At 31.4% G+C, this 25,884-nt stretch overlaps 1 protein-coding gene across 3 annotated transcripts in view; it reads right to left on the reverse strand.

Moving 5' to 3' along the window:
- Spata17 (spermatogenesis associated 17) overlaps positions 1 to 25,884 on the reverse strand; it is a 201,939-nt gene that overhangs the window by 86,377 nt on the left and 89,678 nt on the right. For 2 of the 3 annotated variants that reach the window (XM_015483373.2, XM_048809351.1), the window contains exon 7: positions 2,070 to 2,270. In XM_015483373.2, the coding sequence (XP_015338859.1) occupies positions 2,070 to 2,270 (201 nt within the window). The remainder of the gene's footprint in view (positions 1 to 2,069; positions 2,271 to 25,884) is intronic. The other variant, XM_048809352.1, reaches the window with a different exon arrangement.

The following is a 25,884-nucleotide window of genomic DNA, read 5'->3' on the forward strand; positions in this document are numbered from 1 at the left end:
TATTAAATGATTAACGGTTAGTGAGTATTGTACAGTGTGGTAGGTTGAAGCAGATACGCTCTGGGGTATTTCCAACTATTTTATTCATGCATTCTTGGAAAGGGCCTAAGTACATTTTGCATTGTGAGATGGAAATGAGGTTTGGGGAGGTCAGGAAGAGAATGGTATAATTTGGATCTTTAATATCTTCCCAAAGTTTATATACTAGGAAATGAAGAAATGTTCTGAGGTGAAATTATTAGATTATGAGAGCTGTAACTTAATAAGTGGACAACAGGGTGATCATTGTAGGCAGAAGGGGCATGGCTGAAGAATATCTTGTCCTCTCTGCTTCCTGGCTGTCCCAAGTTGAATGGTTTTCTTTTACCATGCCCTTTGGCCATGATGTTGTGGCTGGACTCAGGGCCAGTACAAAGAAGTCAGCATTCCAGGAACTGGATCTTTGAAACTGTCATCTCCAAATAATTTTTTTCTCCTCTAAGTTGTTGTTGTCACATATTTTGGTCACAGTCATAATAAGCTAGCTAATGTCATGTAATTTTCAAATTTCCTAAAAAGCTGCATGCAAAATTAGTCTATGAATCCCATGTAGCACCAAAAGCTACCTCAATGAATATAGCATGCAATATTCATTATTAAAAAATTTAAGTAAGCAATGTTATATGTGAAACCATAACAACCACTGAGTACTTAATACATTTAACACATTGAACATTTCATATGCATGAATGCATGGGAAATATTATAGTTATTTACTTTAATTTTCAAATTTATACTTTTTAACTTATTCAAATTCAAGTTATGTTTATAATTTCATATGAAAAAATGTAGATCATCGGAGGATAGATTAAATTAAATAAATTTGGTAATACATAAAGATTTTTTTCCAGCAAAACAGACCATAGTAAGTACTACTATAATATTTTTAAATAAAAGGTCTAGATTCTAGTCAATAAATAATGATTTACCTTCATACTTAATACAACAAAATCCAATACTAAAAAAGCATTTGCTTCTTTGATCTATCTTTTTAAAGTAATTTATATTACTTTTAAAATTAGATTTTTATGAGAAATATTTTCCTCTCATCACAAATAAAAACAAAACAACGATATATTTTTTTCAATATCATGACACTATCAACAGGGTAAAGAGGCAGCCCACAGAAGGGGAGAAAATATTTGCAAATCATATATGACAATATATCTGAAATATATAAATAATTCCTAAAACTCAAGTATAAAAACAAACAACCCAATTCAATAGTGGGCAAAGGATATGAGTAGAGATTTCTTCAAAGAAAATATACAAATGGGCAATAAACATAGACAAAGATGTTCAACATCACTAATCACTATGGAAATATAAATCAAAACTACAAGGAGATACTATCTTACATATATGAAGATAGCTAGTAATTAAAAAAAGGAACCCTTAAAATAACAAGTATTGGCAAGGATGTGAAGAAATTGGAACGCTTTTATGTTGGTGGTGTGAATGGAAAGTGGTACAACCACTGTAGGAAACAGTATGGCAGTTTCTCAAAAGATTAAACATAAAATTATTAAATGATCTGGTAATTCCACTTCTAGGAATATTCTCAAAAAAATGAGGGCAGGGTCTCAAGAGATACTTGCACATTCAGGTTCATAGCAACATTATTCACAATAGCTAAAATGTGGCTATAACTCAAGTGTTTATTGTGAATGGTTAAACAAAGTACAGTATGTATATATAATGAAATCTAACCTTAAACAGGAAGGAAATTCAAATCTTAAGGACACCATACTAAGTGAAATAAGCCGTGTGGGTGCAGGAGATTGAGAGGTAGGGGGTGAGGGTGGGGAATGGATAGTTATTTAATCAATATAGAATTTCAATTTTTGCAAGATGAAGAATCCTGTAAATGAATGGTGGTGATGGTTGCACAATAATATGAATGAACTTACCACCACTGAAAAGTACACTTAAAAGTGGTTAAGATAGTAAATTTTATATCATGTATGAAGTACCACAAAAAAATGTAAGAATGATATTAACGACACGATTTTTATAGGACTAAATAATACCTGGCACTTCTTATTGATAGGTGGCAGAATGTCAGACCGTGGAAAAGACCGGGCACTTGTACAAGCCAGCCAATCACTAAGGCTTGCAGAGTACTCCTGCCTAACCTTAGGTTTTGGGTGTGTCAATGGCTTTGCCTTCTGTAACCGCAACTCCCATGGATCAGGTGCTTGTCTGAATGGAGAGTTGTATATACCTGGAATCTAAAGAAAAAAACAATTTTAATTTTTCCTTTAATTTTCCTATAAATAAAAGGAAGATAAAGTTGTACCATGAACACTTTAAGGTGCTTAAGGAATGCTTTAATATTTTACAACTCTGGTTCTTAATTGGGGATAGACTTCAGTTCATCTAAGGAGACTGTACAAAATACTCATACTTTGTCTTCACTATAGACCAATATTTTAGTATGCTTCAGGATTAAATAGTAAATATGTTAAAGATACTGAGCTATCCCCAAAGGACTTAAAATCAGCATAATACAGTGATGCAGCCACATCAATGTTTATAGCAGCTCAATTCACAATAGCCAAACTATATATAGAACCAAACTAGATGCCCTTCAACAGATAATGGATAAAGAAAATGTGGTATATATACACAATGGAATATTACTCAGTCTTAAAGAAGAATGAAACTATGTTGTTTGTAAGTAAATTACTGGATCTGGAGAATATCATGCTAAGTAAAATAAACCAACCCAAAAAACCAAAGGCCGAATGTTTTTTCTGATAAAGGGATGCTGATCCATAATGATTGGGGACAGGTAGGGAAGAATGGAGGAATTTTGGATTGAGCAGAGGAGAATAAGGTCAAAGGAGGGGTTGTGGGAGTGGGAAGAATGATAGAATGAGACTGACATTACTACCCTATATACATGCATAGCTGGTATGACTCTACACCACATACACTAGAGGAATGAGAAGTTGTACTCTATTTGTATATAGTATATCAAAATGCATTCTGCTGTCACTATAACTAATTAGAACAAATTTTTAAAAGGTACTGAGCTATAGTTTGTATTTGGCACACATTGCATTTTCATTTAATTGTATTTAAGAACAAAATTACAGAGAGGCCTTTCGCCAATTCATTTTGTATTCTTAACCATATATTATGTATATTTAACCATATCTGTAATTCTGTACAGATATGAATGAGTGTACAGGAATGCAAATACATAATTCTTTTTTTTTAATAACTTTTTTTGTGATGCTGGGGATTGAACCCAGGGCCTTGTACATTTGAAGCAAGCACTCTACCAACTGAGCTATATCCCCATCCCCCAAATACATAATTCTTGACCTACTTCTGGGTACCAAGTAGTACTCAATAAATATTTGAATTGTTAATAATTATACATCTTAATAGCAGGTGTTTCAAATCCTGTACTTCAATAATCAAACTGAATCTCACACACACATATGTGTATGTGTGTGTGTGTGTGTAGGTATGAGTGATCTCTCTGTATACACACACACACACACACACACACACACACTCATATATGGTCTATTATCACTCAAAATCATATCCTATATTTAATGAGCACATTAGGTGCCATGCTTCTCTAGTATAATGTTACCTTTGCTATTCTGTCATTTGCTTTGTCACACACTGCATCAAAATAGTCAAGACTTACTTAGCACAACATCTGCTATGCAATAGATGTTCAAAATATATATATGTGACAGATGTCAAATTCAAGTTTAGCAGATGTCCATTTTCTGAAAATGTAATGCTATTTGAGTATAAATTTTAGTATACTGCATAGAACCATACTTTGATAGAATCATGTTTTGATGGTATTTGATTTCCATAGCACTATATTCAAAACATTTTATATATATATATATATATATATATATATATATATACACACACACACACACACACACACACATACATACATACACACACATATTTTTTTTACATGTGTATATGTAAATATCATATATGTAAATGCATATTCATAGGGAAGAGTTACAATATAAATGATAATATAGCTTGTGTGGCTGCTCTGTAGACACTCTGAACTATATAAAGAAGGTGCCTATTAAATCTATCTTCCTAACAATGTGCTTTTCTGTTATGCCATTATCAAGTCAATAATCTCTCCAGGTTGCTATATTTACCTCATGGATTAATACTTCCAAAAAATTAATAAGATTAACTAGGATATCAGTCTTTGAAAAACAATCCAAGAAAGTTTTGTATTTCCAGCCTAATGTTTCAGTAACTATTAATCTTTACCTAATAGCTATGCAAGCTGGGTTCAGTGGCCTAACCCTAATGCTTCCTTAGTAACCTTGGCATGTCTCCACCATAGCACCTCTCATGTTGTTTCTTGGTTCCTTTGTGTGCATCATTCTTCTATCAGCAAGAAGCTGGTAGAAGACTCAAGGACTCTTTCAGATATTTTTGAAACCTCAAGGTCTAGCAGAATGCTGGACACATAGTAGACACTCAAGAATTGAATATTAATTGCTCATCTATAACAATGTGAAGTTCAAAAATGCCCATAAAATCATTTATTTTACTCTTGCTTTCCAAAGCCTCGTAAATATGTAATAAAACATTTGAGGTTTATTTCAAAGTCTTATTGACTGTTTTCAAGTAATTTATAGATTAGACCCTTTTTCTCTTTCTTAACCCATCAGTTTCAATTTGTTTTCAAAGACATTGTTATCTAGAGCTAAATTACCACAGATCCATTTGAGTCACCTCCAATTCAACATTTTCTATTTTAAAACTGAGGACCAAATTTTATTATATATCAAAACATAATGTAAATACATTTATATGACTAAAATATTTTAAGCTGGCTTTTCTTTGATATTTACTCTATACTACAATTGATATAAGTAAAAATGCTGAAAATGTTGAAAGGTAGTTATATAAAGTATTTTAAATATCATACTAACATTCTGTCTCTGTCACAGTAAATATAGACAAAGTGGATACATAAACAGTTTAAATTAATGTTAATTTTAAAAATATAGACATATATTCACAATAGTTTTCAAAGGATGATAATTTAAAAGTAGGTGGCAATTTTTAAGATGATTTTTAGAATTATTTTCTCATATGAAAATGTTTTGATTGTAATGAGAAAAAGCCAATGTTATGTTAGAGGACTATTCTGACATGTAATATAATAGTCTATGAGAAGATGTAGGAGAATCATTCTGATTAGTAATGATCTAATTAATTGAATTCTGATAGCTTATTACTAAAATTTCTGCAAATTTACAGATTGAATGGTTAAATACTACAATTTAACCAGACTATAATTTATCATTTTAAAATATCTATCTACCTGAATAACTGCCACCAGCTATTAACTTTACCCCATTAGGAATCTTGATCTTCTTTTACATTTGCATGCACATGTATACATAGGCTAGATGGGAAATGCAAATAGCTCAGTAGACATGATAGCTTTCTTAAATTATATTTTGCAACCTATATGGAGACCTCCTCATGTGTATTCTCTTTGCAATTTAAATCAAATATAGATAGAAAATATATTTTAATTGAATTCAAATGTATCATTTAAAATCTTCAAGGTGTCAGTATTTTAGAAATTAATACATTTGCTAACTTACATCAATAAAAACAGTCCAGCATTCCGTCAATCCTATAGCAAGGAAATACCTGCTGATTTATATTGCTATACTATTCATTTAATTATTATTTCTTTAAGTAAATAAAACAACTTTAACTTACTATTGTCTCAGCTGCCATATTGCATTATTTGTAAGCCACTTATGAATAATGGTTTGTTGTTGGTTTTTAAAAAATATTACTATGAGTCACAAAAGGTAGAGCTAACCCTAAGGGATTATGACATATTTTCCAGTTTTCACATTTTTCACAACTTAGAAGGGCTACTGCCAAGCTAGCTTTGGGGACTTCATTTTCAGCAATAATTTTCTAGAGTGACCAACACTATGGGGAAATCTGTGCTAACTGTTCGAAAAAAAGAAAGAAAGAAAGAAAAAGCCTACAACTGAGTTATTTGCAATACTGTCATGCTAACATTCAACTCAATAAGACCCAAGAAATCTCAGGAGAGGACCCTGCTAATAGCTTCTTACTGACCTCCTTGCATCAGGCCCGGCTGCTGACTGGTGGCCCAGTGGTGAATACGGCAAATGAGGTGTGAAAGCACTGATTTTTTTTAAAGGCTATGATTCTGACTCGTCAAAAGAAAAAAAAAAAGCAATGAGTTATATAATAGATATATATTTTTCTTGAATTCCCCCCTTCAGACCCTCCATCATGGGAACTTAAGCATGACCTAGAATATTAATTATGTTAGGTTGAGCAACGAGCAAATGTACCATTTGTTACCCATTCACCCTTAGCATTACATTAATATTTTGAACCATTCCATATTTCTAACAATCTATCAGTTGGCTTCTTTCTTCTCCGTTTTTATTCTTCTACTTAAGTATTGTGTGAAAAACTATTCAAAAGTGCACCTCATTTGAAAACAAATGGATATACTTCTTATGTTTGGAGCATCAACTGTTATATTACAAAGAATTTTTTATGGTCATTTTCCTCTCATACACTGACCTTTATTTTGTAATTGCCTGAGGGAAGTTACACTCTAATTTTTTTCTCTTTGTCTCTTTGTTATTGAGGTTTATTTTTAAAATACAATAGGAAGAATATGAAATAGGACTATATGCACCTGTAATTCTCAAACCAAATTACTAATGCTTCAGTTTCAATTTTATAAAAAATAGTAATTTCTCATTATCTAAAAGTTCATTTATTCTGGGAATGAAGAACAGTCAAGTTTAAAGGGTAGGTGGGAGAATTCAAGTTCTATTAGCAGAAATGACAATTACACAACAGACAGAAGTTATAGATAGCCATATAAAGGAACAAAATTTTATACTGTTTTTATTTAAATTTGTGAATACTGTGAGAGATAGACATTTCTAAAAGGAGTTTAAAATATGTTTGAGTTCCAAGTTTTAAGGAACCAGCTTTTGAAAAAATAAGACATTATAGCAGGAATATTAGTAAAGATCTCTGATAACTAGAAAAGTAAAAGTGGGCCAGAGAACTGTGAATGAAATATTTGCTAGGGTAGAGATTGCTGAATCAACACTGACCAATGCACTTCATCATAATTATCAGGACATACTAGTGCCAGGGGATTTATAAAAATCCCACTCAGCAAATAATTGCCCTGCTGTTAGGAGATAGTCAGAGTGTTAACACACTGTCACAGTCCAGCGTTTAGTAAGATATTCTACATTCAATTACTCTTGCTGAGAACTAAGAGGAAACATGGTCATTTCTCAGCTACAGCAGTTATGCTTCCACATGCATTTCAGTCATAGTCACACAGACCCTCAGATACAGTGCCCAGAAGGGGTAAGACTTTCATGGAAACATTACAGAGTCATATGAATATATTTCGTGTAGAACTTATATCAGCAAGAGTTTTTTAAAATGAATTATTATTGACTACAAATATTTTTGTCTTCTTTTTTCTTCAGAAAAGAAATAGAATTTTTAGGATTGGGTGTGTAGTTCAGTGGTAGAATGCTTGCCTAACAGGCACATGGTTCTGGATTCCATCCCTAGCATTGCAAAAAATGAAAAAGAAAAAAAAGAAATTTTAAAAAAGTTTTGAGTCAAATTACAGAGTGAGGACACATTAAATGTAGACCTCAGAAAATAAAAACAGTAACTTGAAGGGACAAGTAGATCTAGGGGAGAATTCACCCTAACTACTGTGTAATATCTTCATTTTAGAGAATAGTATTTTTTTCCTAATGTATTTTATATACCAAAGATAAACCAAAGATACACTTTGATCTTTCAGTACATGATAGAGAAATATTTCAAGCCAAATGTTGCCATTGATATAGCTGGCTTTACTAAATTAACAAAATATATAGTTTTAGGAATTATTTTTATATCCTCATCAGTATTAGTATTAATATATTCTCATAAAATATCGATTAGAATAAAGACATTTAGGGGCTGGGGATGTGGCTCAAGTGGTAGCACGCTCGCCTGGCATGCTTGAGGACACTGGGTTAGATTCTCAGCACCACATAAAAATAAAATAAATATATTGTGTCCACCTAAAACCAAAATAAAATATTAAAAAGAATAAAGACATTTAAGTAAGATATTATTCTCTGTACATTAATTCAATAAATACTGAGCCTTTACTAATCTAGACATAACTTGCTAGGTCTAAGGTAAGTACAGAGATCCAAAAAAAGTGATCATTCATATCAAGCCATTTTCAGCAGGAGGGAAGGTTGGGATTAGGGAACAATTGTGTGACTGACTATAACATAGGTAGCCTGCAGTTAAGTATCCTCAATAACTGTCGTAAAAGAGGCCAAGTACACAGTCTTTAGAAAGTGCCATGGGAAAAATATCTGAAATTGTTCTAAAGGTAGGCAGAACTTTTCAATTAAAGAAGAAGAAAAGCATTACAGGCCAAGTGAATGATAAAAATAAAGATATAGTTGTAGGAAAACAGTCTCTGTTCACGGAACATCAAGTTGGCCAGTTTAAGCATGAAGCTATTGTCAGAGATGTTGAGAAATTGGGGACAACCTTAGAAGGCTAAAAGTTTGGACTTAATTATCCATAAAATGGTAACCCCTTGATTTTCATATCTTCCTTAAAGGGTGTAAAACCCAGAAGAAAGTCTGAAAGAGAACACAGTAGTATATGAAACCTGCAGAAGCAAACTCTATGAAAACTCTAGCAAAACAAACCAAAATAACAATTCAAGGAGACAAATCAAGAATTAGAACCAGATATGGTATGGATGCTGGAATTATCTCACCAGGATTTTAAAACAACTAGGATTAACATGCTATTAGCTCTAATGAATAAAATGCACAAGTAAGAATGTTAACCAATGTAAACAGGAATAGAAGTTCTGAGAAAGAAACCATGGTGTAACCAAAATGAAAAATGCCTTTGACAGGCTCATTAATGGACTGGATAAAATTCAGGAAAAAAATTCTGAGCTTGGGTATATGTTCATAGAAGTTTCCAGACTGGAAAAACTAAGAGGAAAGTCCCCTAAAAATTGAACAAGAACAGTCTAAGAACTTTGGGACAACCACAAATGGTGTAACATATCTGTAATGGGAAGATAGGAGGAAAAATATGAGAAAGATATAGAATAAATTTTTGAAGGAAAAATGACTGAGAATTTTTCCCAAGTTCATATTAGACACCAAATCACAGATCCAGGAAGTTCGAAGAACACTAAGTATAAAAAATTTTTAAAAAGTAAAAATAAATTACTTATAGGCATATCATATTTAAACTTCAGAAAAATCAAAGATAAAAAGAAATCTTGGAAAAAAAAAGCAATCTAAATAGGCCTGTATCTCTTACTGAAATTGAATCAATAACTAATAGCCTTCCAAATCAGAAAATACCATACTCACATGAATTCACTGATGGATTGCTTCTACCACACATTTAAGAAAGAAATTATATCAATTTTCTATAATCTCTTCTAGAAGACAGAAGCAGAGGAAATACTTCCTAACTTATGCTATAACACCAGCATTGCCCCAATTCGCAAACCAGACAATGACATTACAAGAAAAGAAAGTCACAGACCAATATCTCTCATAAATTACAAATGCAAAAATCTTTAACTATTAGCAAATAAAATATAACAAAGTAAAAAATAACTATGCATCACAACTAAGTGGGACTCATTCCACATATGCAAGACTGGTTCATCATTCAAAAACCAGACTTATATTACACGATCATATCAATAGGTAAAGAAAAAGTATTTGGCAATATCCCATTCATGATAAAAACTCTCAACAAACTGGAAATGGGTGTGAATTTCCTTAATTTGATAAAAAGATCTACGAAAACCTACAGTTAACATCATACATAATGTTGAGAAACTATGATTTTCCCTACCAACATTTACAACAAGGAAGAATATCCTTTCTCACCACTTCCTTTGAACACTCTAAGGAAAGGTAAATTGCTGCAATATAAATTAATAATAAAATGAGGAAAAGGCCTGAAGAGACACCTCTCCAAGTTGACATGAAAATGGTAAGAAAGAATATGAAATATAGGATGTATCACATATCATTAGGTTATTATAAACTGTAATAATGAGATACCTATTAATGTAGGATACTTATATTCCTACTAAGATGGTCAAAGTACAAAACACTAACAATATCAAATACTGGTGAAGATGTAATGTAGACCAACAGAAACTCTCATTCATTACTGATGAGAATAAAAAATGGTATAGCAACTGTTCAACATAGTTTGACAGTTTTCTATGAAACAAAATAAATACTCATACCATAAAAATCAGCAGTTGAGCTCAAGTGAGTTGAAGACTCACATCGACTGAACCTGCACACAAATGTTTATAATAGTTGATTCCATTTTCCAACCTAAATTCCATTTCACTAAGTTAAAGAAGCCAATTTTGTAAAGCCGTGTGTGTTCCAACTACATGACATGACAGAAAACATAAAACTTTGGAGTCAGTAAAAGGATCAGAGTTATTAGAATTGAGCTTTCCACAGAATTTTCAGGTTGAGAGGTGAGAGGTTGGGAGGGATGAATAAATACAAAACCTACAATTTATAGGTCAGTGAAAGTACTCCATATGATACTATAGTGGCAGATACATGGCATTATATACTTGTCAAAACCCAGAAGAGACATAACACCAGGACTGAATCTGATTGTAAACTGTGGACTTTTGGGGCTAATGATGTGTCAATATAGATATATTGATTGTAACAAATGTATGGGGGGAGGTGAGAGTGGAGGAGGTATATATGAAGTCTATGTATCTTACTATTAATTTTGCTATAAACCTAAAAATTCTCTAAAAAATGAAGCCTATTAAAAAATAAAAGTGATTGACACCAATGTCTTAAGCCAAAAGCTGTGAATCATCCTTGATAATTATTAATTTTCCCTATCCCTTATATGTCTTAAGCCAAAAGCTGTGAATCATCCTTGATAATTATTGATTTTCCCTATCCCTTATATCCAACTCACCAGCAGGTTCCATTAACTCCACCTCTAAAGTACATCTTGAATCCATAGGGTCCTATTTATAACCATGAATATCCCTACAGTACAAGCAACCACAATATCTTCATCAAAGTGCCACAGATTTATATTTAGTCTCTATCCGCTAATCTATGGGAAAGCTAAAGTAGTATTTTTTTGATTCCTTTCTAAAGACCTATAATTTGATTTTCAATGAACCTTTAAAAAATAAATTAGCATTGCACATTTTTTTTTCCGATCTCATTTTTGCTTCTCTTTTCCCATTACTACCATATTGGCTTTTTTTTTAAGTGCCATTTTTTTAAGTAATATCCATGACTCAAATTCACCAAAGCGTTTCCCCCCATCCATTTCTTTGACCAAATCATACTCATCCTTGAGAATTCACTATAAACACTACTTCTTTAGAAATGACTGTTATGATTCAATACATTCTAAATTAGATTGTCTTATTACATTCTTTCTCTCATAGTACCTTGTTCATTTTCTTTATTGCACCTGTAACTTTTAATCATACATATATATGGATATCTGTTTTTAATACTTGTATCTTCAAACAGAATTTATGTTCCACGGGGGCAAGAACGGTGTACATTTTCTTGACCTGTGTGTAAGTTAAGTTGGTGGTCCTTATATCTGGCTGCACATTATAATTATTTGGAGAACTTGAAAAATATTGATATCCAAGCTTCTCCCAAAACTAGCTCAATGAGAATCTCTGAAACACATCTCTGGGCTATTGTTTAGTTTTAATTTGTAAAGCTGATATGCAGACATTGTTAAGATCCTGTCTTATTGCCTATCTCAGGACCTGGTTCAGAATGGAGAATCTATGATGATCTAACAAATGATATATGACAAGTCATTTGAAGAGGAGTTGAAAATTTCTTATTTAGAGGTAAGGACAAAGAAAAGTGGGAAAAAAAAGATGAGATGGACAAGGAACATTCCATAGAAACAGAATCAGAAGACATTAATACTTGATTTAATAAAATGAATAGAAGAGAAAGTGGAGTCATAAGAAATGCTTGGGTTTAGAATTTGGGCAGAAAAGATAGAAAGAGGAGTATTTATGTAGGAACATAAATATCTGCATTAAAGTTATTAGAATTGAGCTTTCCACAGAATTTTCAGGTTGAGAGGTCAACAGTAAACAGGTGTTAACAGTAGATCTGTAATTCAGGAAAGGGGTTGCAGGTAGCAAATGAGCATTTTCTGAAAAAAAAAAAAAAAAAAAAAAAAAACCAAACAGGTGAAGGTGTGAAAATGAATAGGATCACTGAAGAAGTGAGTATAGACTAAGAGCCAAGGAAAGGTATTTCAGGGTATGTACATTTAAGAACTAAGGAGGAGAAGAGAAGCCCATGAAGGGCACTCAAAAAGAACAAACAATGAGAGAGGAGAAGCAGGACACAAGGGAGAAGGCAGTTTCATGGAGGTCAGCAGTGTCAGCAGCTACCCAGAAGGGAACAGCATGAGCAGGGAGAATGCACTATTGGAATGGTAATTAGATGGCTGGTGACCTCTGCAAAAGCAGATTCTGTTCTTGTGGCAGAAATCATATTGTAATTCATTGAATGTGAAACAAGAAAAAGAAAGTAGAAACTCGATTTCCCTTTAACCATACTGCATTTTTAAAAACTTTGTGAGAAAAATTCCATTGAAACGATTTCCAGGGAAAATATCCTCACTAAACAATTCTCTCTTTAGAGGTCCCTATTTTACTGGTCCCTGCAAGAACTGGAGTACAGTTGATTTTTTGTTTGTTTGTTGCTTAGGATTCTTCCCTAGACCTCTTCTTTTTCCTTAACCCTACTAATACTGACCTTGGGCTCCTTATTAATCTCTTGATACCTCATCACTAAATTGGGGATAAAAATAATCTATTTTAAAAGGTGATATATGAATTAAAAGAAATACATAAAGCACTTACAAAAATATTTTGCTCACAATAAGCATTCAATAATTATTAACTAATACTCGTATTATTATTCTGCAAGTCTACAGTATCATGCTGCTGATGTCTACTGGAAAAAATCATATAACCAGGCACAATGGTAACACTACACATTTGTAGACCTCAAACCTCGCTGGATCCACTGTGGCTTTAAATAATCTTCCCTCGCTGATTGTTTTCAAGATTTTTTTTTAGAAGATCAATCATAATATTGAGGTCCTCAAACATTAATTATTTCAACTTCTGGCCTTCCCTACAAAAGGATCCATACGTGATTCTACACTATTCCTTTTGTACATGGAGGTTAAGCTCTTCTCGCTTTTGAAACCTATAACTTCATTCTCTTCAACACATCTTCGCTCACCTTTTCTGGGTCCATGATTACTAAGCTATTTCTTCTCTTGTATTTTCAAGATTTCTCCTCCAAGTAGCTCTTTTATGAACATGCATATACTTCTACTCTTCTAAATGCCCTCTTCTAAATTTGCTTCCTATCTAATTAGTAGGGAGTGCATATTTCCTATTTCTCATGTTTTCACTGGGTGGTTCTTTGTTCCTTACCGTGCGTGTCAAGGAAGAGAGCAAGTTTTCAGTTTGGTGCATCAAGAAAAGAGCATTCTACCACAACAATGTTTAGAGCAGCTCAAATCACAATAGCTAAATTATGACCCTATATACATATATGATTACACTACTGGAATGACTCTGCACATGTACAGTCAGGGGAATGAGAAGTTGTGCTCCATTTATGTACAATGTGTCAAGATGCATTCTACTGTCATGTATAAGAAATCAGAATAAATTTTTAAAATTTTAAGAAGGAGCTATTCCAGCCTAGTTTATGCCCTTTCTCCCACCTCTTGAAAACCACTTGCCTATGGGAAGCAAATGTATTTGCTTCCACTTCCTTTCAGATTAGGAAAGCTGGTTTTCTTGCTTTGCTGTGATGAGGAGATAGATTGAACTATGGAATTAAGTAGAAAAAAAGCTCATTATTGATTCAGATATGAAATGCCAATTCAGATTTCATAATTAATAAAACTGATACTTTTAATCTCCATCTGTTGTCTATTATATCTTTTCACTGGTTCTAGATTTAGGCAGGAGAAAAAAGGTTTACATTTTGAGCTCTAACACATTTCTTTTCCTTCTTATAGTCAAGTTTCTACCCTGACTATTCCATACTAGTTCCTCTATCTCACTTCTGCCTTTAAATATGTTGTGTCTCAGATAGAGCTGATTCTATCAATAACTATAGTTTCAGTTTACCATTTGAGATATAACAAATCCAATTTTCTCAATGACATAATTATTTATTAATTAAAAGAAATTTACTAGTTAGTTCAAGAGTGAGATGTTAATGATATTTGTATTCTCAGAAATATCTCTTTATCTCAAATAAAATGATTACAAAAATGTGTAATTGAATGATGAAATGGATTTCTATTGTTTCAGATTTTCAGTCTCAATGACAGAAATAATAAATACACAGGTGACAGCTACATACCTTATTCTTCTTTTCTTGGCTCTTTTTCTGACAAATAAAAACCGTCCATAAGAACCCAGGAAACTTTGCTTGCCTTCTGTGAGAGGATCTTACATCTTAGCCTTGTCTCTTTCCACCCTCATTTCCTGAAGTTTGAAGATTTAATAATCTAATTCCCACAAGACATGAAAGACCAATAATTTTGAATATGCTGTCTAGAAATGCTTTCAAGTAAACAGAACTTTGAAGACATGATTTTATCCATTGTTAAGAAAATATCCTTGAGGTTGGTGCCTTTTAAACCTTCTTCAAACCTTACTATCCAGGAAAGCATGATTTTGAACATAGACAATTCTGAGTCTGAATTTCATCTTTACCCGATATAGTTGCATGACCTGGAGCATACAGAGTCTTTAATAATGTTAGCTCCCTTTTGTCTTTTCTTTCTATATAATATTTGCTTTTAAAAAAACCCCACAAAATATATTTGAGAAAAAAAGACATCATTAAAAAGATAGCTTTCAAAATTATTTAAGGTATGGTTATTTTTAATTTAAAGAAGAAATAGTGAATGACTGGGATTAAATAAAAGCTACCTTGCTTGTTTTGAATCTAGAGGTATTATAAGTCAGAATTAGACATGTACATTAACTATTTATTTACTAATCAAGTGTTATTACTTGTGAACCTACCTTGGTATTACAAACTGGGATGATTGCTTTCCTTTATGAATTCACCTACATTGAAGAGAAGTACCACCATAATACCAGTGGTAAATGTTAATATTAAGACATAGTAGAGATAAGAGGAACAAATCTGAGTTGGGAGGTCAGGGAGAAGTCAACAACAATTTTAATATTTACAATACTTGATAGGCATGTTGATTTTTGCATGCATATACAAATAAAAGTACAGGTTAAATAAACTGAATAATTTCAATAATGAGAATTTAGTGCTTACATAGATGATACCATGATCATCTTATGTACATAAAATATAGATATACAAATATGATAAGTACAACAAAATCTTATTATTGTAATGATTCAGTTTATTTAGTGGTATATCACAACTAAATATGCATGTGTGGGTCCATGTTTTAACTTAAAAGTAAGTGGAAAATAAAGATAAATAAACTTGATGAAAAAAATTGAAATTCAATTAAATAAGGGTACTGGTAAACTAATTAGGAGTGGTTTATATTATTTACTACCCTGAAAATGTAATTTTTCTCAAGCTAAAAAAATTATATTCTTTCAGCAAAAGTTCTTCTTAGTATACTAATAGTTTTTGAGACCTTTAGCTTATTTACATTGTCTAAGAAACATTAACATATTAAAGACAAATTATTTCCCTTTTATATTTTTTCCATAACTCCTTTTCAATTCTCATCTCTTAATTTACTGTTTCTTGTGATACTATTTGAATAAAAGAACCCCTGTTGAGTGAAATAAATCCAACTGTTAAAAGACAAAATAGATATAAACAGGAATTAACAGGACTATTAGCTATGCAGAAAATCTGCCAACTTATACTGAAATACTTAAATTATGCCACACCAAAATGAAACCAATTTTATACTTTTAAAATAAACAAGTGTAGTTATTCTTTGTTACGTTTCTTTTATTATTGTAATAAATGCAAAAAATATCGAGAAAACTTTTTATATCTTTTAAAATATTTACCAACTTTACACTGTATAAAATCCAAAGTTCATAGATGAATTATTGTGTTGGACTATACCTTAATTTAATCTCAGAAGTTAAGAAACAGTCATGTACCTATAAAGATGAAAATTAACAACATATCACATTAGTCTATGTTTGAAAATCTTAACCACTAACTAGATTAGCAATTCAATTTAAGAAAATGGTTGGGAGTATAATCTCACTCTGTATGTCCCTGGTTTTAATATGAAGCACACAATGTATTTGATTACAGGGTGCATGGGGTGGAAAAGGGAAAGATTAAAAGGAAAGAGAGAGTGAAAATAAGAAAGATTTAAAGCAAAGCTTGAAAATCTAAACTTTTGTGACCAGATGCTCAGTTGAAAGATTTCTAAAGTTTTCCAATCCAAAAGAGTGAATTTAAATATTGAGGACATAGGGAGTGCAGGGTTTAACCATATAAAGTTATTATTCCGATCTCACAGAAGAGCTAGAGTAAATCATAATCTGACAAATTTCACTCTTCTTTATCAGTTATCATATGATTTCATTAATAACTGGTCTCAAACCAAGTATTTCTGATATGTTCTAAAAATTGAAAAATAGTCATAATAATAATAGAAATAAATCTTTAAATCAACAATACTATTAAGCCCTTCCTGATTATTTCATCAGATCTAGTTACATCAATGACCTAATTTCCTTGTACTTCTACATTTTAGATCTTATTATATTATACATTTAATTAGGTAATAACAAAAGGACCCATTAAAAGCTAAAAAATATTTCAAACTTAATATTTTCAAATCAATGAAGAAAATGATAGGATTGATCGTAATTAACTTATTGAGAATATTAATTTTATACAAAAACAATAGAAATAAGTATAGTTAACTTTTTACTGCATTATGTAAAATATTTGTACATAGTGCAATTTTTTAAAAAATGTGCTAGTTACAAAGGTAAGTGGAAGAATATTTTCCAGTAAGAAATGGGAACTACATTTATTGTATATTTGTCCTAATTTTTTTTCTGACTTTTGAATCTTCTACTAAAACTGTTTTTGAAATTTTATGTTTGTATTTTTTGTGTGTCCATACATATAAATATACACATATAAGATCTATCTTTACCCCATAACCTAATATATTTTAAAAATCACCCAGTTTACTGATGGAAATAGACCAGGAGTTTCTTGTCCAAAAAATTTGTTCAAATTTCATATCCAAATGACTGGACTAAAGAAAAGCCTATGCTTCAATTATAAACATGGGACTAAATTCATGTTTACTTAAATGTCTGAATGCCAGATGTGAATTCTGATGTGCAAAAGTTAAAAATTTATTTAACAAATTTAACAGCAGCAGGATTTTCACACTGTACCCAAATGGGTTCTACCCAGAGGCAAAATAACTGAAAGTAATGAAGTTTATGCTTCTGATCCCTCACTTTCATAAGTCTCTTCTAAGGTATATGGTGAGACCCAGAAATATGCTCACAGGTCATTCTTTTTGTTAATTTGCAGAACTAGGATATTAGTTAATGCTCTTATATGCCATTATTTATCCTTTTTCATTCCCTTCCATTGGATGACACAAGAATGGCTGTGGGCTTGCTGGGGACCAAAATAGGAAGAAATACAATGGCTACACATTTATTTGGGGTTTGGGTAAATATATTTATGTAGGTTTTCTATCATTTGCAAATATACTTATAATTCTTAATAGTTATATAGAAATAATTTGTAGGAATACTCTTCCCACTGTGTAGACCAGTGAAGTACAATGAATGAAGCTGGAGGGCCAAGGCAATATGAACATTCTAAAGTGCCTGGCCCTGGAAATATGTGGGTAGTAGGAAAATGGGGTTTGCAACGTACACGGCCTGAAACTAGTCTGTGAAAAATTATTCCAATATCCAGATGTGTAAATTTTGAATGGGGAATTTGATTCTCATCATTTCCTGGAAATGGAAGAGTTCTCTTTCAAAAAGCATACTTAATATAACACAACATGTAACTTTCTTTACAGTAATAAAAACTTAGATTAATGTTGTAAAATAATAAACTTTTCTCTTCTCACTTCAGTAAGTGTAACAAAATTGTCAAAAAAGAAGCAAAGAGCATCAAGCAAAGGTACAGAAAACATTACAGAGTTGTTCTGTTAGGCGGTTAATTAAAGTACTATATTATATTTTGAGATTTCAAGTTGTTGGGTATTCTCAGACTTTTAAAATTTCAAATGTGTTGGAAATGATTTATCTTATCATTATAAAATATGTTCATTTTCTTGTATTTGAAACTTTGCATCCATTCTTCTCTAAGGTGGTTCTCCTAAGTTACACAAACTTTATGCCTAAGACATGTGACTCTTCCTCTACTCACATGTAAAGAAGAAGTTTATAGTATGTTTTGCTTAAGAAACTATTTCAATATATTGTACATTGAAAAGGAAAACATGCATAAGGAAATTAGCTAAGGCAATTTTCTACTTTTCGATGTGGCTCTCTTTTAATTAATTTTGTTTTATTTTTGCCTCTGGTAACTTTTCTACCTATATTTCTTAGATTAGTGACAGTTTAAAAATGACAAAAGGAGAAAAGCAAAAAAGAAACTCATTTGGGGACACAACAGGATTTTTTTAACCAGTTCATTCTGTTTCCTCAAAGAGAAGTGACAATGGACAATAATTCTATCCCTTTCATATATTACAAGATAATAAAAACTATAATGTAAAAGAGGGAGGAAATAAAATGTAAAAGTTAATAGCTAATTCATTCTCCATGCTAGTTCAGTCCTTGGCCTTTCTGAAGAGAGATTGCCAATAGTAACAAATTATGTGATGGTTTTGTGATGAGGACTGCTCACTTGGGACTAAGAACAAATGACCAAATTCAAAGACATTCCTCTTAAACTATGGATCCAAAAATGTAGGTCAGATCTTAATTTACTATATAATCTTTTGGGGAGAAAAAACCTCCTAAGTATTCAGAGGAAAAAGGAATATCAAACAACAACTTTTTAATCACCAGAAAGATAATTGTAGTCTTATAGAGTACTGTGAATGTGAATATAATAAACTGCTTTGAGTTGTGCACATGAAGATACCATAGATAATTATGTTCTTGCTTTCTTTGCATTTTTGTATTAAAGCCCTAGTTTTTCTCTTTCTTTGTACATGAACTCACTCAGAATCAATGTTTTTTATAAATACTAAACCATTTCAAAGATAGGGAAAAATGGGAGTTAAATGAATTCAGGATAAATCAACAAACACTGCATATCCCAAGAGGAAGCCAGGATAGTCATCAACCTATGATAAAGTTCCTCCTAAGTATTTAGGTGAATCAAATGTAAACCACAGGGCCAGACTATTAATAAGATGTTCACTGTTCTGTGGATGCCTCAGCATCACAGTTTATTTAAATTAACTCTTTAAACTAACCATGAGCAAGTTGCTTCATGTTCTATATGTGGTTTTTAAATCATGCTACAGTAAGAGGCTGGAAAGATCATCCTAACAGTCCTATGTGTTCTAGCTTATTCCAGAGTAAGGTCTTCTGTAGACGTGAGTTCATATTGTAAAATTTTTTCTATAAAAACATTTGTATAAATCGTTGGGAAGTTAGCAAAAGCAAATATAAGATCCTTCATGTAAAATTAATAAAGCTATCTTCCAAACCATACAAAAATCTGAGTTACTGCCAGATCTCTTCATTTCCTGTAGAAGTGTGTCAGAACTCAATGGCAGATCATGTAAGAATTAAGAACTGATAGTTGAGAATGCTCTGAGATACAGGAAACAAAAATAAAAGGCATATATAGTTATGTAGATAATAACTGATACTAAATAGTAGTAAACTTTAGCAAAATGACAAAATTGACAAATTTTTCATTTGTCTTCCTAGTTTTCTTTTTAGTGCCCCAAATACCTACTTTCCTCCCCAGATATTCCATGCATTCATTATGCCCTTTAGCATTCCGAGATACCCCCCCCACACACACACACACACACCACCAACCTTAAGTCCATTTGAGTCTTTATACACTAAGTATTGCCTCAGGTCCTTGGGTGTATTTTTCTGCCTTCCTCTTATCATAAGCTATTCATAATCTATCAGTTTTCACCAAGCTATACTAATGAGGACAGCTAATAGCTAGTATATTTCCTTTCTAAAAGTATTTTAACAGGAAGTAAGAATGCATCATTAATGGTAAAGTATGGTAAAATTCAAGCTATCAGTTGAAAGCAAGTTAAATGTTGCCATTTTGTGAGGAGTAGACAAAAAATTAATCCTCCTCTAATCACACATAAAGGAGAAGTGTGATGTATGTTTTGACAAGGGGGGTCTTATGAATTTCCAGAATATAAAAAGCTACAAGAAATTGCCTACTTCATACATCCATAAAAAAATTCTTATGATCAGTTTTTCTTTTTCTTTTTTTTTAAATTAGAGCTTCATAGCTACAACAGAGTATATGGGTTCATTCTGAGAAATTCATACATGCATGGAAAGCAATGTCAGATCATGATCCCTCTTTTTTATTAAGAATTTTTCCAAACTATAAAATCAGACTCTTTAGGACACTCATATTGAGAAGCAAAGGGAGATAAGACTAACCAGGCAAAATGGAGTCTGATTATACAGAGTTTCAAATGTTTATGCTGGAAAATGTGGATTTTATCTTATGGACAACAGGGAGTCTTTAAAGGTTTATAAACTACAAGGGGAAAGAAAATAAAAATGCTATTTTAGAAAATTTTATCTGATAGAGGTAAATATACTGAGTTAAAAGGCAAAAGACATAAGAAAAATAAAATCATTTTAGAGAGTAATATTGTTGTTCAGAGTTCAGGGATTGGGCATGAAGGAACTGATTTGAAACACATCTGGAATGATGAATTGAAAGAATTTGGTGAAAAATGAAAAAAAATTATTTCAAAAACTTGGGTGATGAAATAGTTTAGAATCATTGTTGTTATTGTTTAATAAAAACTGGTTTGAAAAATAAGGGGGAAAGAACACATAGAAAGAGAATCTAAAAACTGAAGCAAAGAAACATGTGAATGCCCCCAAATCAAGATTATGTCAGACCAAGAAGATCTTAAACGTAATATTAGTCACAGCAGAGATTAAGGTACTATTAACAGGAACAGGAAGAAAGGGATACACATCCTTTTGCATTTGTAAAATGGAAATACAGAAAAGAAAAAAAAGATTCAACCAAGAAACTACGAGAAACAAATTAATATCTTTAAATTCAAAGAAGTGGTTTTGTCAGAAAGATCAAGAGATCTAAAAATGTGTTTCAGCGAGTCATTAACAGGTGTATTTTAACATCACTCTTGAGCTTCATACCATACCTATGGTATACTGTTGCCTAAGAACAATGAGAAGCCTTTCCAAATACATCTCAGACATAAAGACACAGGACATGCAGAGACACTCACACACACATACAAATGCAAACACTGGCAGGTGTGCACCAAAAGGCTGCCACTTTTCTGTGACTTCATCATCTCAAAATAAAAGTAAATAATCACACATATGGTACTAGGAAGATACAAATGAAAGCAATAAGTGATTTGGAAGAATTAAATATTTCTTCATTCAAATAGATTTTTATTTGTAAGATTTTTCTCATAAAGATGTTTTCCATATTAATAGGATACCAATTAATTTTTTAAAAATTTTTATTATTTGTTGTTCAAAACATTACATAGTTCTTGACATATCATATTTCATACATTTGATTCAAGTGGGTTATGAACTCCCATTTTTACCCTGTATACAGATTGCAGAATCCAATTTATACCAATTTATTATGAATTTATCAAGTTTCATTTTTTTAATTAAGACACTCTTTTTTTTATAAAATGTGACTTAATATCATTTTGAAAAGAAGTAGCTGAAAGCATTTTGTCTTTCTTGAAAAGTAAACTATTTCAAAATAAAGTTCTATCAATATAACCAGAGTAAAGGGTCTTTTTAAAGAATTATAAATTGAAAATAGTTATTTCTATATTTCACATATGAAAATTTTAGCATGATGTTTTCATGCTAAAGAGAAAACATAAACTATTATATATGTGATGGCATGAAAATTGTTTTCATAATATCTGTGTAAAATTTTTAATTGAATTAAAATTTTTCCATTTTAGCTTTGCTTTAAATGTGTATAAATGGTCAGATGCTATAAAAAAAACAAAATATATACAGTTATACTGAGTTACTTGTATTTTTTTAATATTTTTTAGTTGTTGATGGACTTTTATTTTCACTTTTCTGTATGTGGTGATGAGAATCGAACCAAGTGCATCATGCATGCTAGGCAAGCGCGTTACCACTGAGCAAAAACCCCAACCCCCAGTTACTTGTATATTTTGCATTTCATTCTTTTTTATTATCATATTAACATATGATAAAAAAATAAAAAATACGGAAATATTTACATTAATCAGATAACTATTACTGCGAATAATCCGATAGAATAAGCTTTATTTTAAAGCATCAGTGTTTATAATTTAGATGCTGAATTTTACATTTGTCTCCATAAACTTGTTGATGAATCCTTAAAAATTCTGGCAAATGTTTTGAGATGGTAATCTTCCAATAAATCCAACAATAGGCCTTTGCATGTATCAACCAGTAGGTGGAGCAGACAACATAATTTATTACCCAAGAACAAGGGCAAAGGAATGAAAGTCAGTTGATTTGGAATAAAACAAATCTTCAAATGAGATTTTCTTCAAAGGAAATATGTCCTATATATGTTAGATTTAGTTTGACTGGTTACTGAATCAAAATAAATAACTTTATTAAATAATCAATCTTTGCAGAAAGATAAATTAAATTTATAAATGGAGGCAATGCTTGCATTTTAGTTTACTCAAATCAACTAAAATTAGCTTTCCTTTCAGAAAACTTTTGCAGGGACAAAGATTTTTTGATGTGTTCATTTAATAAGGACTCTAAACCCAATCCTGTTTTACAGGTGATGGGGTGCATAACAAATAGTATTTTCTGGGAAATATAATTGACTAATCCTATTATGGCTGTAGCAACAAATTAACCTTATTACTACTAGTAAATGGTGATTAATTATTTATGCAAATAAGTTACCATGTTCAGCTTTCTGATTGAAATAAACATATACAAAAGGTGCTTTAATATGACTTGAACTTTTTAATTAATAAAACCCTGAGGGGTCTATTAATTCACTCATTGCAATATTAGTTATTTACTCGTGTAATTCCTATTAGCACAAACATATTTGCTTGAATAAAGATGAGATAATTAATACCAGTAAAAATTAGTAATATCTTTTGAAACTATTTAAAGACATACAATGAATTTATATTAAAATAGGCTAAAGGCTGACTTTAAAAAAGAAAGCTGACTTTGCTATCAGTATATGAATATATCAGTATATCAGCAGAATCATTTAAAAATTATTAATGCACTAAATAACACATGGTTTCATTTACTATCTATATCTGAATTCATAAACATAATTTTGGCAATTCCTTAGCTTTTTAAAAACATTATTTGCCTGAATTAATGTTTTATTTATACTCATGAAAATTCAATGTAGAAATTAGTATTCCACAAATTATATTAATAATACCATTCCAAAAATTATTGAAACTTCCAATAAAAATAGTGTTTCTTTCTGCAAAAGTTGTTAGATTTATTTATTCCATTTAAGCAGGTCAACAAAATTTTTCCTACCCTGACAGACTTATAAAAATAATTCACACTTGAATATTATTTGATAAATTTTCAAATATTTGTACATATTGAAAGTCAAACACAAGGTTTTAAAATACCATTTGCTTTTATTTTTTATTTAAGTGTATCTAATATAATTTGAAGTCAAAACTCTTGAAACAAGGAATGAAGTTGATCTAAACAAGAAATATTTTTAAATTCACAGTTAAATTCCTATATAATTGCCAAGTCATTCTGAGAAAATGAATAACAAAAATTACATTAAGTACATTATGTCTTTCACTCTCACGTCTAGTTTAGGGAAAGAATTCAAAGTTTTTGATTAAAACAGAACAAAATAGTCAATTGCATCAGCAAAATCACTAATATAAATGGTGGTTAATTTCAGTGAGACTGCTTATATAAGCTATAATGGAAAATTAGCAATTTCCTTGTATTTAAAGAAGTTGTTTGACATTAGATTGAAATTAGGCTGAATGCTCCTTGTGAATAATGATTGTATGTATATATGTATATATACTAAAGTCCTAGTACAGTATCAACACATGGTAGGTACTCAAAAATATGTCATTTGGAGTAATCAGCTGATTAGGTTGAAATTCATATCCACTATATTAAAATACTAAGGTATTGCATACATTTGTTTAGATGGAGAGAGTATGTGATTTTGACTTGAAAGAGTTTTCTAAGGCGATGAAAAGTACTGATTTAAAGCCAAGGAAAGCAAATCTGGAGGGACATAAGTAATAAAACATTTGACTTTCCAGTATCTTTCAGTCAATACAACTAATCCCTGGAAAAACGAACAAATGAGACACTAAGGTGATCTGCTATTTAACTTTATCACCAAAAATAAAATATAAAAATAAAAATCAAGATATAATCCATGTTTGTATAAATATGTAAAAATAGACTCTATTGTCATTTATAAGTGAAAAGAACAACAATAAAATATACATAATAAAAATTATCTTGCTTCCTTCTCATATCAGGACAAAGGGGAAAGCTGTTACAATGAATGTGCCTTACCTTTTTATTTAACTAAATAATGGCTATACAGTTTTCTAATAAATAAATAAATAAACATATAAATAAATAAATAAAAATAAAAGCCTTGGGGGGGGGGGACATCTCCTTAGTTTCAAATGGTTGTCCTTCTATCACTCCAGTTCCTGTGATCAAAAATTAATCTCACCGTTGTATACCAGCTTTCCAGAGTCAAACTAAAATCTCTGATATTTTTATAATATTTCTCTCCTAGGGAGGTGATTTGAGGCCATAATTTCCCTAATAATACCCTACAGTCTGTGAAATCATGTTTAAAATGAGATGGGGTGGGAGGGGGGCACCAATACAAAGATGCCAGTAGAAAGATCTCTAATTTTCATTAATAACCAAAAGAAAAAAATGAATTTTTTAAAAAATGGTGCTTTCAACTGGTACAACAAATAGAAGAAAATGAAAGTATTGAAACTTAGCTTATCCTTGACAAGCTAAATTCCAGTAATATGATCGTGATCATTTACTGAATGCCCTCCAAGAGCCTGGCACTCTTTTAAATATATTACATTTAATCCTCATAAAATTCTTTCAAGGTGGGTTTCATTATCCCATATATGTAGAACAAAGCAGAGGCTCAGAAAACTCAAGGTAATCTAATATCTCACTGTAAGTGGGAGAGCTGAGAGGCCAATTCAGCTGTCTGATTATAATGTCCAGGCTCTTTCCTTTGTACCATACTGCCTCAAAAATAATGATTTTATTAGATGCCAGTGAAGTCTGGAGACAAGGGATCACCGAACTGCAGTTTCTATACATTGGTATTACCAGTAACCTGCATACCATATAAGCAAGGAGAAAAACTGAATGCAGCATAGACAACTTGTGTTTGTTGA

The sequence above is a fragment of the Marmota marmota genome, unplaced genomic scaffold (assembly GCF_001458135.2).
Source record: "Marmota marmota marmota unplaced genomic scaffold, marMar, whole genome shotgun sequence".
In the NCBI taxonomy this organism is placed as follows: Eukaryota; Metazoa; Chordata; class Mammalia; order Rodentia; family Sciuridae; genus Marmota; species Marmota marmota.